Genomic DNA, 12,552 nt, shown 5'->3' on the forward strand with positions numbered 1-12,552 from the left:
GAGCATCGCCTCTCAGAGAGTAGCCCTGTCCCGTCCCCAGGCACGGCCGGGCCTTTGAGGTTGTGCCAGGGTCGGGGCGCACCGGAGGCAGCTGAAGGTGGTTGGGAAACACAGGGTGAAACGCTGCGGCCGGGGAGAGGCCGCGCTGGAGGAAGGCTCTCAAACCTGGATGGGACTGAGCGATGCCATTTCCAGCCTGGGCTTTCTTTGCCGTTGCAGGGTTTCCTGCACCCTTGAAGCAGGTTTCAGCTGGGGAAGAACAGAACGAGCCCCCCCCCCCAGCTCCAGGGCAGCCCCCAGCCGGTGCTGCTCCTTCCGGAGACCACGGCACCCCACTCTCTGCTACCCTGAGACCCCCCAGCAAGTCCGTGCCATCAAGTCCCGCATCCAGCCAAGCTCTTGGGTTCGCTCGCAGGGAAATCACCAGCAGGTCCATGGGCGACCCCGGGGATGGGCCCTGGCTCCCCCGGGACAGAGCAGATGAGAGCGGAGGAGTCCCAGAGGACAGACCCTGCTCAGCCGCAACCCCACACGCTCGGGCTTCTGTCGCCGTGGGTAAGGGTAGTGCCATCATTTAATAACCCAGTTATTGATAAAACCTAAAGCGCAGGTGCTAACGGGCAGTGGTGGGTGCAGGATGCAGAAAGTCAAAGAAAAAGCAAACCAGAGGAAGTTTATAATCAATGACTTTTATCTTTTGAAAATGGAAGCAAATATTTGGACAGATACTATGGCCGCTCTATAAGAGCGCATCTTTCAGGACTTCGCTGGTTCTCTTTTGGGATATCACGGCTACAAAAAGCTTCAGGCACTGACTCCGGTTGAGCCTGGCTAGGCATCAGTTCATTTAAATAAAACACAGGCTATAAACTAAAGACCAGGGCGGCCTTTCCTCCGCCCTCCTCGGACCGTCTACCACACACCGGTCTCTGGGCTTTTCAATCCAGCGTCTCAGAAAACTTATTTCCCTCCAATTAGAAAAAACAAAAGGTCCCCAAGCACACAACCCTGAAGTCACACATACAAATCAACACAGAGATCACCATTTGGGGGAGCATTACGTTAGGTTTTGTTTTCCCAAAAAAAATGAAAAAAAAAAAAAAAGTACACATAATCTCAGCCATTTACTGCAATACAAAAACGTCACCAAACATTCAAATAACCCGGAGCGTCTGGACTGCGAATCCAGCATCAGCGGTCATGGACACAGGGCAGGGGACGCTCGTCCCTCCTGCTGTGCTCGCCACTTAAAACAAAGAAACCCCACTTTTATGAAGCTTTCATGCTATGCGATAATAACACATCCTCTGTCTCTTCACATCGCGTTCTCATGCCTCTCCAGCTACGTCGCCTGGCCGTCCCGACGGTGTGGTTTCACCTTCACACACACACAGACATCCCTCCAGAACAGAGAATCCTTAACCTGTAAGTTCTGAACATGCAAACACTGGAAAAAATGGAGAATTTGAGGAATTCTAGCTAACCTAATGGAAAAAAAAAGATAAAAAATCACTTCAGCCTGGACGAAGGGACGTGCCCCCCCGCTGAGCGGCAGCCGCCGGGGATGCCCTGGGCGGGGGGACGCTGCTCTGGTGCGGCGGCTCCCAAGCACACAAACGTGCACACACAGCGGGGATGCAGCGAGCTGCTTCAGGGATCGATCCCCAGCGGGGACAGGTACTGAGGCTCCTCAGCCGGCAGCTCTCGGACACCCCGTAGCCTTTGCCCACCATTAGATTTGACACGGGTTGCCGACGTTTCCCCGGCATGGCGGGGACGGGCTGTGCTGGGGTGGGCAGCACCAATCCAGCCTGGCACAGCCCACCGGGGTGGCACGGATCCTGTTCGCGCCCCAGGGACAGGGCCTGCAAGCAGGGACCGGTGCCTGCCCCGTCCCTGACACGGGCAGCCCCCCCTCACAGGGGAGACCCCACCTGAGCAGAGGTTCGCTGAGCTGAGGCATCCAAGAAATCCCACGAGGAGCTCACGAGCCCGGGGTGCTCACAGGGTCTCTCCCCCCAAGGACCTCAAAGGATCGTGTGAGAAACCAGTTCTCCAAACTGGGATCAAAACCACCCTCCCCAACTCCCTGCCACTCCGAAGGCCTGGGAGTGCCAGGGGTCTGGGGATGGAGGGCACTCGTCTGACCTAGGAACAAGTCATTTCCTGCAAAGTTTTGCGGCACGGTGGGGTGGGGAGGCAGGAACAATGGAGAGAGGAAAAAAAATTGTAAAAAGTAATGGAGGCATTTTGTTCCTGCAGACCCGTCATGGTAGTCACCTAGCTACTGCTAACGCTGCTTTGGAAGCAGAGTCTAAATTTCTAACATCAGCACTAATGTGAGGGGCCAGAGAATTGCAAGCTCGCAGATTTTTAAAAGCGTCTTAAAGTCAATGAGCCGAAGAGCGTGACGGTGCGGAAACAACTATTTACAGCAATGCATACAGCTGAAACGGACACCACGGAGAACTGGTGACCGCCAATGTCCCATGGCTCGCATCTCCCGTGGCACACCTTAAACTCTGTACTCCATGGATAAACGTAAAAACAATTCCTGCATGAGAGTAACTTCTGCCTCAAAATAAGAAAAAACCCAGCAAATAAAACATGCCTGTTTGGACATGGCTAGAGGAATCCGAAACATGGGACTATTTTAAAGGGCAACATGATGCTAGTTTAAAAATTCTGCAGGGTGTAAAAGGAGAAGAGGCATTTTGTGAGATGAATCACCTCATTCAGAACTGGATTTTTTTTCTTTAAACTGTCAGACAATGGTGATGGGGACACGTTAGGGAGGCAGGAAAGGCAGCTCGTACGATCTCTGAGGGGTCTCAGCAGCGGCCTTGGCCACACTGCAAAGGAAACCGATCTGATTGTTCGAAATTGAAGATTTATACAAAATAGCTTCAGCTTTGTTCTCTGAGCAGTATAAACACCCACCACACGCACACCCACACACGCACACACACGCAGTGCTGTCCCTTTAAATTTAAAACACAAATACTGCAAAGTGGCAAATAAGAAAAATAAAAAGCAACTTTTTTTTTTTTTTTGGCAACTTTAAAAAATGGTTAAGAACAATGTGGCATTGGTCCCTAAATCTAGAAAAAGATATTTGGGCACAACATTGAAAGTCAGAATGGATTTGTTTTCAAGAATTCATAACATCTGGAAAAAAAAAAAGACTGTAAAAGTAGCACTTATTCTTTTTGACTTGTTTGACACAGTCACATAAATTCATTAAAACATCAGGAAAAAAAAAATCTTTCACTAAAAAGCTTGGCTTTTAATCATCGGCTCTCGTTGACGTGAATTTAGGAGAACAGGAAAGCTCGTACTGGAATGCTGCACGCTGCTGCTTGCCGAACAGGGAACTGGAATGTGCCTGGGCTGGCGGGGCCAGCCGCTCGCCCCGCTCAGTCCGCGATCTTTGCCATCTGCTGCTCCAGCTTGGAAATGCGCTCGTCTTGGTTGGTGATCGTGTCTTTTATAGATTTCAGCTCTTTCAAAATCTCATCCAATTTGGCTTCGTTTTGCTGAAAGACAAGACAAGACATGTATTTGTTAGGAGAGCTGGCAGGACACGCTCTGCAAACAGGAGTTTTCAAAGCAAGGGGCTCCTCTGAATGGGATTCTCACAAGCCGTAAGTGTGCCAGGGTGCGCAGGCAAGCGGGGGGAGTACATACCGCACGCCTGGCACAGGCACAGCGACAGCTGTGATGCTCAGGGCATGGACCAGCATTTCCAGAAGCAGCAGTGCAAGCTTCAAGGACATACTGAGCCACTATCTGCTTTTTAACACCATTTAAGGACCTACTTGACTGACATTTCTGCATATTACTATACCACGCGTTAGCTACAGCCCCCAATTATGAACTTGTACGACCTCCTTCTGGACCTGCATAGTCTGAGGTTTGTTTGTCCCACTGTCTGTGCTGGGTTTTACACAAAAAAGAGGTGCGCAGAAGCTGTCCCAAGCAGGTGGGTGGCTGTACCAACAAGCCAAGCTTTCCTTTGTGTCACAATTCCCAGTGATCTCCCACAGCTACAGAAACCTCACGTGGAACGCCACAACTCACGTGCCACCTCAACTCCAAGCCACCCACTGGCACGCAGGCCCGGGGTACCCAAATCATACATGCTTGAGCTTTGTTATAACTGCTTCTGAAGATGCAGCACCCTGGCAATCACATCTCAGGCCACCATCCCCAAAAGCTTGTGAATTTTACTCACGGTGTTTGAGGCATCAGCTGCTTTCTTTGGAGCATTTATGAGATCACTTTTCTTGTTTGCGGCAGGCTTGTTGTCTAGTATGTTCTTCTTAACCACCTTGAGATCCCTGTTCTTGCCTGGAATGTACCCATGCTTCAAGGAGATGAGAAGGGGATCGGCATTCTTCCCCTCAAACCACTCCTCTGCTTCCAGAGCTGCTTCTGGGCCAGCTGTATCAGGGTACAGGTCATCCTGGAAGAGGTCCGACTGCAACCAGAAGAGATGAATTGGTCAAGTGCTTTAGGGCTGGAAGGCACAGGCTGGCTTCAAACCACATAACCAGCACATAGCGCTCACCTTTCGAGGAACTGTCATGATGATGGGCTCGCATTTCCTCTCGTGGAGCTTGAAAAACCTTGCAAAGAAAAAGAAAAGGTGTGACTTAGGTGTGAGGACAGCCCACACACTGTGCAAAGGAGGCTTCGGTTCTGGTGCTCATGCACAGCAGCGTGCCAGGAGACAGAGGCGGTGGAAAACGAGCAACCCTATGGAGTCACAGGTGGGCTGCCCTAGGACTTGCAGGGCACTGCAAGGGCTGGAGAAAACCACCTGGGTGCATATAGAGTTCCCCTCTTAGGTACTGGGTGACTTCAGATGGTCGCACTTTGGCCAGGGGGGCTGTCAGTGAGGCACAGCCCACTGCTCAGACTGTCGAGACAAGCACCACACCAGTAATTTACAGGTACACGCTAGCCAGCCGCCTGCGCACCGCTCACACGTGCCTCCAGACTCCGGTCACCCCTTGCAGTCCTGCTTTGGGCCAGTGCCACAAAATCCACCACACTCAGCCTGGCCACTGGGCACTGCTGCTGAAATGCTCAGGTGCTTCAGGCAAGTGCGGGCTTTGCTCCTTTTCAGGGGCTCCTGCTTTCATTAATAACCAAAGGAGCATCAAAACGCTTTGGGGCAACACCCAGCATGTTCCCTACCAGCGGTGTGCCAGGAGCCATTGCAGTGACACAAACCTGCTTTCCTGAGATGCCTTCTTCCTTTGCCATGTTTTCTGAATCACAGCTACACTCTGGTGACTGCACTGCTGCTTTACTTACTCTCTAAATTCCTGCAATCAGCTCCCAACCTGCTTGCTGTGTACGAGCTGGAGGCTGTTATCAGACTTAGGCATCAAAAGTTTATCATCGATAAGTTGACAGCGTAGGCTGTAACTGACCTGATGCTAAGTTTCTGCAGACAATGTATTCTGCTAGATAATCACTCATTCATCTGTAACAGACTCAACCTAAGTCCCAGCGTATTTTGAGGTTACATCATGTTATGCCCAGCACAAGAATCGTTTTGTGTCACAGTACCAACAAACACTGCAGAAGCCACCGTGTGGCAGAGAGGTCTTTCCAACAGCGGGGTCCTACACCCAGCAGGACTTTCCATTTCTGAATGGCTGAGCTCGCAACGGGGCAGCTTGCTAAGGCAACACCACCCACCCTGACAGCCTCTCTCCTTACCTGGCAATCTCACACTTGTTCACATCAAGGCCCCTCTTTGGCATGAACCCCATGCCCCTCTGCGGCTCTTTGCTGCTGAAGGTGTTGAGGTAGTGAACATAGGGGGATTCGTCCGTGATCTCAAAGTAACGAATGCTGCTGTCACCCTGCAAGAAATGAAAGGAGGACCACTCCAGAGGCTGGAGGGGCCAGCGCTCCCCGTGCCCGCACGCCTGCTCCCTGCTAGGCTAGGCAGCCATCGGTCTCACTTGAGAGCCTTCCCTTCCAGGAAGAAGGGAACGCCACCATGGAGCAATTCACAGTTTATAGCTATTTTTTTTTTTCAAGATAAAACTTCCATTGCTTACCAGTCGAGTATGTCTCATCCCAGGCTGCTCACAGCAGTCGCTAGCAGACAGCACACTGCTGTGTTCTCGCTATCCATACGGCACCAACAGAACTACCATAAAGCAGGTCCCTACTGTAACCCAAGTATATTAGCTGAACAGTTTCTCAGCGGTAAGTGCTGTCCTTCAAAATACTGTGGTACAGTGACCTGAGCTCGTGCTTCAAGACTGGGTGTGTCAACTTCCACATCCCCTCTTGTGAAAAAGCTAAACTTTCTGCTACAGTCAGGCAGAAAGGCTAAAACCCAGTTTCTCTTTGATTCCAGGCAATTCTACTACACTAGCGTCTCTAAAACAGCAGAAGAGGTAGCAGATACAGAACAAGTATTTCTCATTAGCTGTTTACACAGATGGGATTCTTGAATGTACTTACACGGATCCTCCTTTGTAATCGCTTGTTCATCTTGCCTTTGGCTCCTATTTGTAGGAAGTCCAAAGCTGCGGCATCAGAAGTGGGCACTTTAGAGCACTTAATGCCTACAAATTGCTTTTAGAAAGGAGCACGTGATGCCAGTTTTCTATTATCTAACCCTGCAAAATTACAGTGAGTGCTGCTACATGCTCCATCATCTTCAAGCACAAGGAGGATAACATCTAAAATGTACCTTCCTCCCACACTAACCTACCACCATTCGTGTCAACACCAACAACAGATGTTTTGATAACGGTATCTGACTTGTTGCATTAAGAGCAGCTTTACTGAAGTAAATCCATCTCTGGATGGTCCTGCAGAGTGAGGATCAAACTGGTTTTAGGGCAGCCTGATTTGTCTGCAGCCCTGACCATCGCTGCAGTGCTAATTTTTTGGTTCTACCTTTCTCAATCGAGACACTTGGGCAATATTTCACAGGCATCATTCATTCAACAGAAGCCTCCCTCTAAACACACCCAGTCATTCCAAAAGCTTCTCTTTACCTTGCCACACAGGTAAATAATGTTGGTATCTGGATCGTAGAACGGCAGCAGGACCCCATTGCTGGTGTCCATCTCATGAAGGGCTATTGGCTCCTCCATGTTTTTCTGGAAATAAAAAAATGCCAGGGATGTTAATGAAGAATGGAAAAGCTCGTGTTAACATAGGATCTAAATTATTAACAGTTCTTTGTAGCTAGTGACCACGCAGTGGTGTCTTCACCACCCTGAAGGATCTGTGTGTTACAATAACAAATGCTGTAAATGTTCACAAGCTTATTCATCCCCCAAGGACATTTTAATCACAAAATACAATAAAAACAGGACCCAAGAAAATTCACAAAGTCAAGGGGAAGATGTGACATAGTCATGTTAGCGAGTGTCTTGTGCCAGCGTGATGGGATTATTGCTGTCTTGCTCTGCACATATCACGTATAGAACGAAGCGACCTTCACACAGCCACTCTGCTTTCTGCGTACATCTTCTCAGACACTTTGAACGTGCAGCTGCCAGCTTCATCGCTGCTTTTGGTAAGGCGGGGATCGATACATGAGAACTCATTTCCTTTACTGAGTGAACATCCAGCCTAAACAATGGCAATACCTTCTGGCACAGGAAGCCTGAGCAGGAGCAGGCAGTAAATGGAGGAGGGAATATGCTCAAGTATATGAACTATGAATGTAGTGGGTTTCTTCAGGTCTGGGCTAGTAACTCAGCGGACGTTATGACAGCCAAGCAGTAACGCGACAGGAACCTACTGGATTCCAAAGGGCAAGCTGCCGTTCGCTCATGCGGCTGAAGCCAGTTGTGAAGATGTTTCCATCAGCAAGGAAAATGGCTCGCATGGGCCGGGCTCCCTCATGGGTTTTCTCTTTCTCCTGAAAGAGATTTACAAATTAGCCTCTAGCAAGGAAGAGGAAGCCCACCTGGTGGTGGCTTCTCTTCTGGCTGCACAGAATCCTCCACGCAGGGTGCTGACTACGTGGAGCAACATCCAACCATCTTTGCCCAATGCTTGAGGGAAGAAACCAATCACTAAACCACAAAAGAAGCGGTCATTCCTGGCTCGTTTCAGCTTTGCCTATCAGACTCTTGCAAGGTTGAAGGAAGACTTCTTTGCAAGCTATGACACAGATGCAGGCTGCTAGATCTCCACTTTGCATACACAACTTTGGAACTGTAATTATACAAAAGGATTAGATGTGGAATTACACTCCTGCAGGTTTTAAAACTGAGCCCTAAAATCCTAGTTCAAACACTAATCCCAGTAAACCCAGACAAATCCTTCAACCACCGCCATCCCTTCCGTAATTTCTTCCTCACTTTGAAAAACATGACTAAACATGGTATATATACTAAGCAAGAAGGTTCTTTCTCTACACGCTCTTGCTAACTTTCTGCTGGAGTGAAACCCAGTTGCTTCTTTAATTACCATGCAAACTTACAGCAACAATTTCTTGTTTCCTGGGGTCAATAACTCGAACTTTTTTGTCTTTGGAAGCTGTACAGATTAGGCTGCCATTGCGATTCCAGCTCACATTGTAAATCACATCCACGTGCATGTCATCCAAGTTTATAAGGGCTTCACCTGTTCCCACGTTCCAGATGATGATTGCATTATCACAACCTAAAATAGAAAGTAACAGCTAAAGTCACAACACTGGTGTATACAGCAGCAGGGAACAAGGAATAAAACCTGCTGCAGCTGCAGAGCCTCAGATGCTGACTCTTAAACATGGTCTGTGCACTGTCATGTATGCAGAGCCCCAGGCAGCAAATCCTCACTCAAATACAGGCTCAGAGCGGGGACCAAGCAGCCAGAGAAGGCACGAAACTCCTCCCTTGAAAGCGTCGCGCACCTTCTCAGAGGTGCTGTAGCTGTCCCAAAAAAAGGCAGTTTATGAGGGAGTATTTGGGCACTGCTCCCACAGATGGCCACGTGCTGCTCCCATGGGGCTCCCACCCCAGCCAACGTGCTGCCTGCATGCATGGGGGGGCAGGAGGGACAGGAGAGGTCCCTGGCAGAGAAGAGGCTGAAGGGAAAAGCAGGAGGTAGTGGTACAGCTGAAGGAGGTCTGTGAAAGTGTGCCCTGGCCCCTGCTACTGCAGGAGCTTTGTGCGAGAGCTCTTGGGTCTTGGCTCAGCTGCAGGACTACAGAGCAAGAGATGCCAAGGGCAAAGAGGCGATGTTCTAACACCTCTATATGTGGGAATACGGGCTGGCAGCCAGTCATCGCCTTCTCAGGTCAGGGAGATTTGCAGCAGAAAGAGTAGAAGTGGCACAGATGGAAAATAGGCAAGTGACAGCAGGAGAAACAGCAGAACAGAGAAAAAAGAATGGCAGCCAGCAAAAGCTGAGGTCAGCAGTTTCACAAGGATTACAACCATCAGGCGGGTGGTTTTTTTTCAACGACCAGACAGCAAGAAGACAAAAATAAAGCCTAAAAAAGATGACAGCAAAATAAAGAACAGGACTGGAGGACCAGGTAAGGGAAGGAAAGCACTATGTGTGACTGAGCAATTTCTCCTAAGGGTCTGGAGGGGTGAAAACATTTAACGAGGCAAAAAATAACGATCACTCTGAACTCCCAAAGGGCATGAAAGACATCCAAAATCAGTTTGTTGTCACCAGGAGGAACCCTGGGGACTGCAATGACCTGACAGCATCCCTTCTCCTCTGTGTTTCTTAGAGTAATGCTGGCCAGACTGCCTGGACACACACATCTTGCTGCTTCTGAGTACAGGAGTCTGAGGAAGCTACCTAAGAAAAATCACCTTCTCCTTTTGTATGTTCTCACACTGAGTCTCATTACATTAACTGCCACAAGGTCTGCACCTCCAAGCATTTTTGGGAAAACCAGATCAAAAGCAAACTGGTACACCTCAGAAGGCATTTATATCAACAGAAAGCACACAGCTCATCTGACAGTCCAGCTGAAAGGATCAGCTTCTTTTACTGGGCTCCAGCCTAAAGGTCATGCTATGAAAGCCTTGGACCGTGCTAATGGATAATGACTTATCCATTTTATTTCCATAATGATGTGACTGTTTTTCAGTGGTCAAAAGAATCTCATTGCATAGATTGTACCAGTAAAGGAGACAAGTTGGAAAATGCTGAAAATGAAAGCTTGTGGAAGGAACAGCCAGACTCTGGGATACCTTGCAGGGATCAGTGAAAAGGAGAAACAGTTGGGCTTTTTATGAAAGTATATGAAAACAGGGATGAGGAGAGTGCAGATGTAAATAGTTATCAGCAGATGAAACTTGCAGATCAAATAAAGTCTGGAACAATTTTAATACTGTAATTCATGCCTCCAGACAATTTCCTGGTTCATGTCCCTGTAAACTGAAGATAATAAAAGGCCAAGACAAGAAGGGGGCTGTGAGCCATGCGTCCCGGTGTTCCCAGGCACTGCCATTAGTCTTGTGATTCATCAGCCCTAAGCAGCTGGGAGAGGAAAGAAGGAATAGGAGTCAACAAGCTCTTCTCCAAAATACCTGGTGTGCAAGCAAAACGCGAGGGAGAGACGCCTGTTGACCCCACAGCCCTGACGCACCGTACCTGCACTGAGCAGCACGTTGCGTGCCGTCGGATGCCAAGCCACAATGCCGACTCTCTTGGAATGGCCTTCTAGCACTACCACTGGCTCTGTCAGGGACAGGGTGAGTCCATTCTCGGGAATCTGCCACACCTGGAAAGGGGAAAGGAAAGATAGTTAGCCAAGGGCCATCCCCTCTGAAGAGAGCGTTACTCGTTTGCTTCCTGCATCCTGCGTCATGCCATGGCAGAAGTCTGAGTTGTTGCTTCTCAACATAAACAGGAGAGAATCAGGGAGGGAATCGTTCCCAGCCACCAATAAACCTTCAGCTGATCTGTGAGTAACATCCTTCCTAGCCCACACTGCCAGCACGTAACCACTGGCTACTTATGCTGCAAACACCCCGTTATCGCTGTGTCCAGAGACCCAATCATCTCAGATGCTGCCTGAGAAGGATTCAAAAAAATTTGCCTTGCAGCTCAAATTCCATCTGAACAAGCTGCTGTCTTTTCAAATTACGCTTGTCCCTCGGAGGAACAATACTGCAGCTATACTGGTGCCTACTTTTTATTTCTTTAGAAATACTGGCAATTAGTTTTCACGTTGTGTTTAGAACCTCCTTTCGGATACCATTTAACTGGGGAAGAGCAGCTTTGTCCTGGCAAAGGTTAAAGCAGCCCAAGTTAGCATCGCAGAAACTACTTTTGAATGCAGCAAACTGCCTGTTGGCTTCTTGGCTGCTTGGTTACACAGCCCTTCTGTTGCAAGCATCTTCAGGAAAGTGCCATCAGGAGGAGGAACAGAACCCCAAGGATCGCAGAGCACTGGAATTCCAGCTGCAGAGTCAGAGCAGGTTTATGCACTGAAGGAGGCAGCTTCTGCAGCTGGCAGGGACCAGGGACGAGAGAGACAAAACCCATCACCCCATGCCCCAAGGCAGGATCAGCCCTACCAAAACTATTCCTGCAATTCAGCACTGGACAATCATCTTTGAACTGAATTTGACCTACATACAGCGTATGAAAAAATTAAATAGAAAGCCCATCAGTGAGCAATTATAGCTACTTATAGATAGGTGGCAGTATTAGAGCACATTTGCTTTGCCTTCTATTGTTTGCTTTTTCTGGAGTTAGATAATAGGGCTTGCCAGACCCTGCCCACCGTGCCCAAGCAAGCTGTCAGAGCCAGCAGATGCGAGCTGAGCGGATTTCGGAAGCAAGGCAGACAAACATGCGTGAGGGCGACATGGATTTTTGCACTGATCCCAGTTTCTCCCTTCTCGCAGGGATGGCTGCTGCTTAAATAAAACCCACCGAGATGCAAAAATTCTCAGCGTGTACCAGCTCACCTCTAAATAACCCTAAAACGATTTCACTTTTCACCGACGCAGCTCTCGGCGCCATCCCTCCCAGCACCCTCAGCATCCCAGGAGGAACAACCTGCAATGGGCACACAACCTCAGCAGAGAATTTCTCTGCAAGAGTTGAAAATCCCTCTTTCTCTTCCTGCCTGATGGAACAGTACTAGCAACAAGATGACATAAACTGAGGCTTTTACCACATTTAAAAAATTAGGTTGAAACCAAAGCTGTTTAGCCTGGAAAAGCAGGATGTTGTCCCGCTCACTTCCAATTCAACACCAGCTTCGCTGGTGAGTGCAGCCACAGCATGCTCTCAGAAGATTGTGCTGAAACACAACACGCCTTGCAAACAGCAACAAATCGTCTCACCTGCCCATTACACGATAAAACTGGGTTACAAAGCCGTCAATTTTTATAGAAGCAGCTTTCTTCTTGCCAGTCAGGGAATAACAACCTGACAGTAGCAACAATTTAAAACATGTCTGCTGACAGGGGAACTTTAATGTCAGTCTGCTAAAACTGGTACCTGCACTTAGTATGGTAACTGTATACAGGTCTCTCCGCTGAACCACCTCCAAACCCCTCACAATTAATTGTAAACACTGATGCAATGCTGCAGAAA

General features: G+C 48.8%; 1 protein-coding gene across 1 annotated transcript in view; it reads right to left on the reverse strand.

The window, feature by feature from the left end:
* Nucleotides 1-1,657: 1,657 nt before the first annotated feature.
* The window catches only part of CORO1C (coronin 1C), a 45,783-nt gene continuing 34,888 nt past the window's right edge, over nt 1,658-12,552 (reverse strand). The window contains exons 4-11 of the mRNA XM_059827451.1: nt 10,594-10,723; nt 8,477-8,658; nt 7,790-7,909; nt 7,035-7,139; nt 5,734-5,879; nt 4,571-4,628; nt 4,235-4,480; nt 1,658-3,536 (exon numbers count right to left, since the gene is read on the reverse strand). Of these exons, the coding sequence (XP_059683434.1) occupies nt 3,417-3,536; nt 4,235-4,480; nt 4,571-4,628; nt 5,734-5,879; nt 7,035-7,139; nt 7,790-7,909; nt 8,477-8,658; nt 10,594-10,723 (1,107 nt within the window). The 3' untranslated portion in view covers nt 1,658-3,416. The remainder of the gene's footprint in view (nt 3,537-4,234; nt 4,481-4,570; nt 4,629-5,733; nt 5,880-7,034; nt 7,140-7,789; nt 7,910-8,476; nt 8,659-10,593; nt 10,724-12,552) is intronic.

Source organism: Gavia stellata, chromosome 21, assembly GCF_030936135.1.
Source record: "Gavia stellata isolate bGavSte3 chromosome 21, bGavSte3.hap2, whole genome shotgun sequence".
Lineage (NCBI taxonomy): Eukaryota > Metazoa > Chordata > Aves > Gaviiformes > Gaviidae > Gavia > Gavia stellata.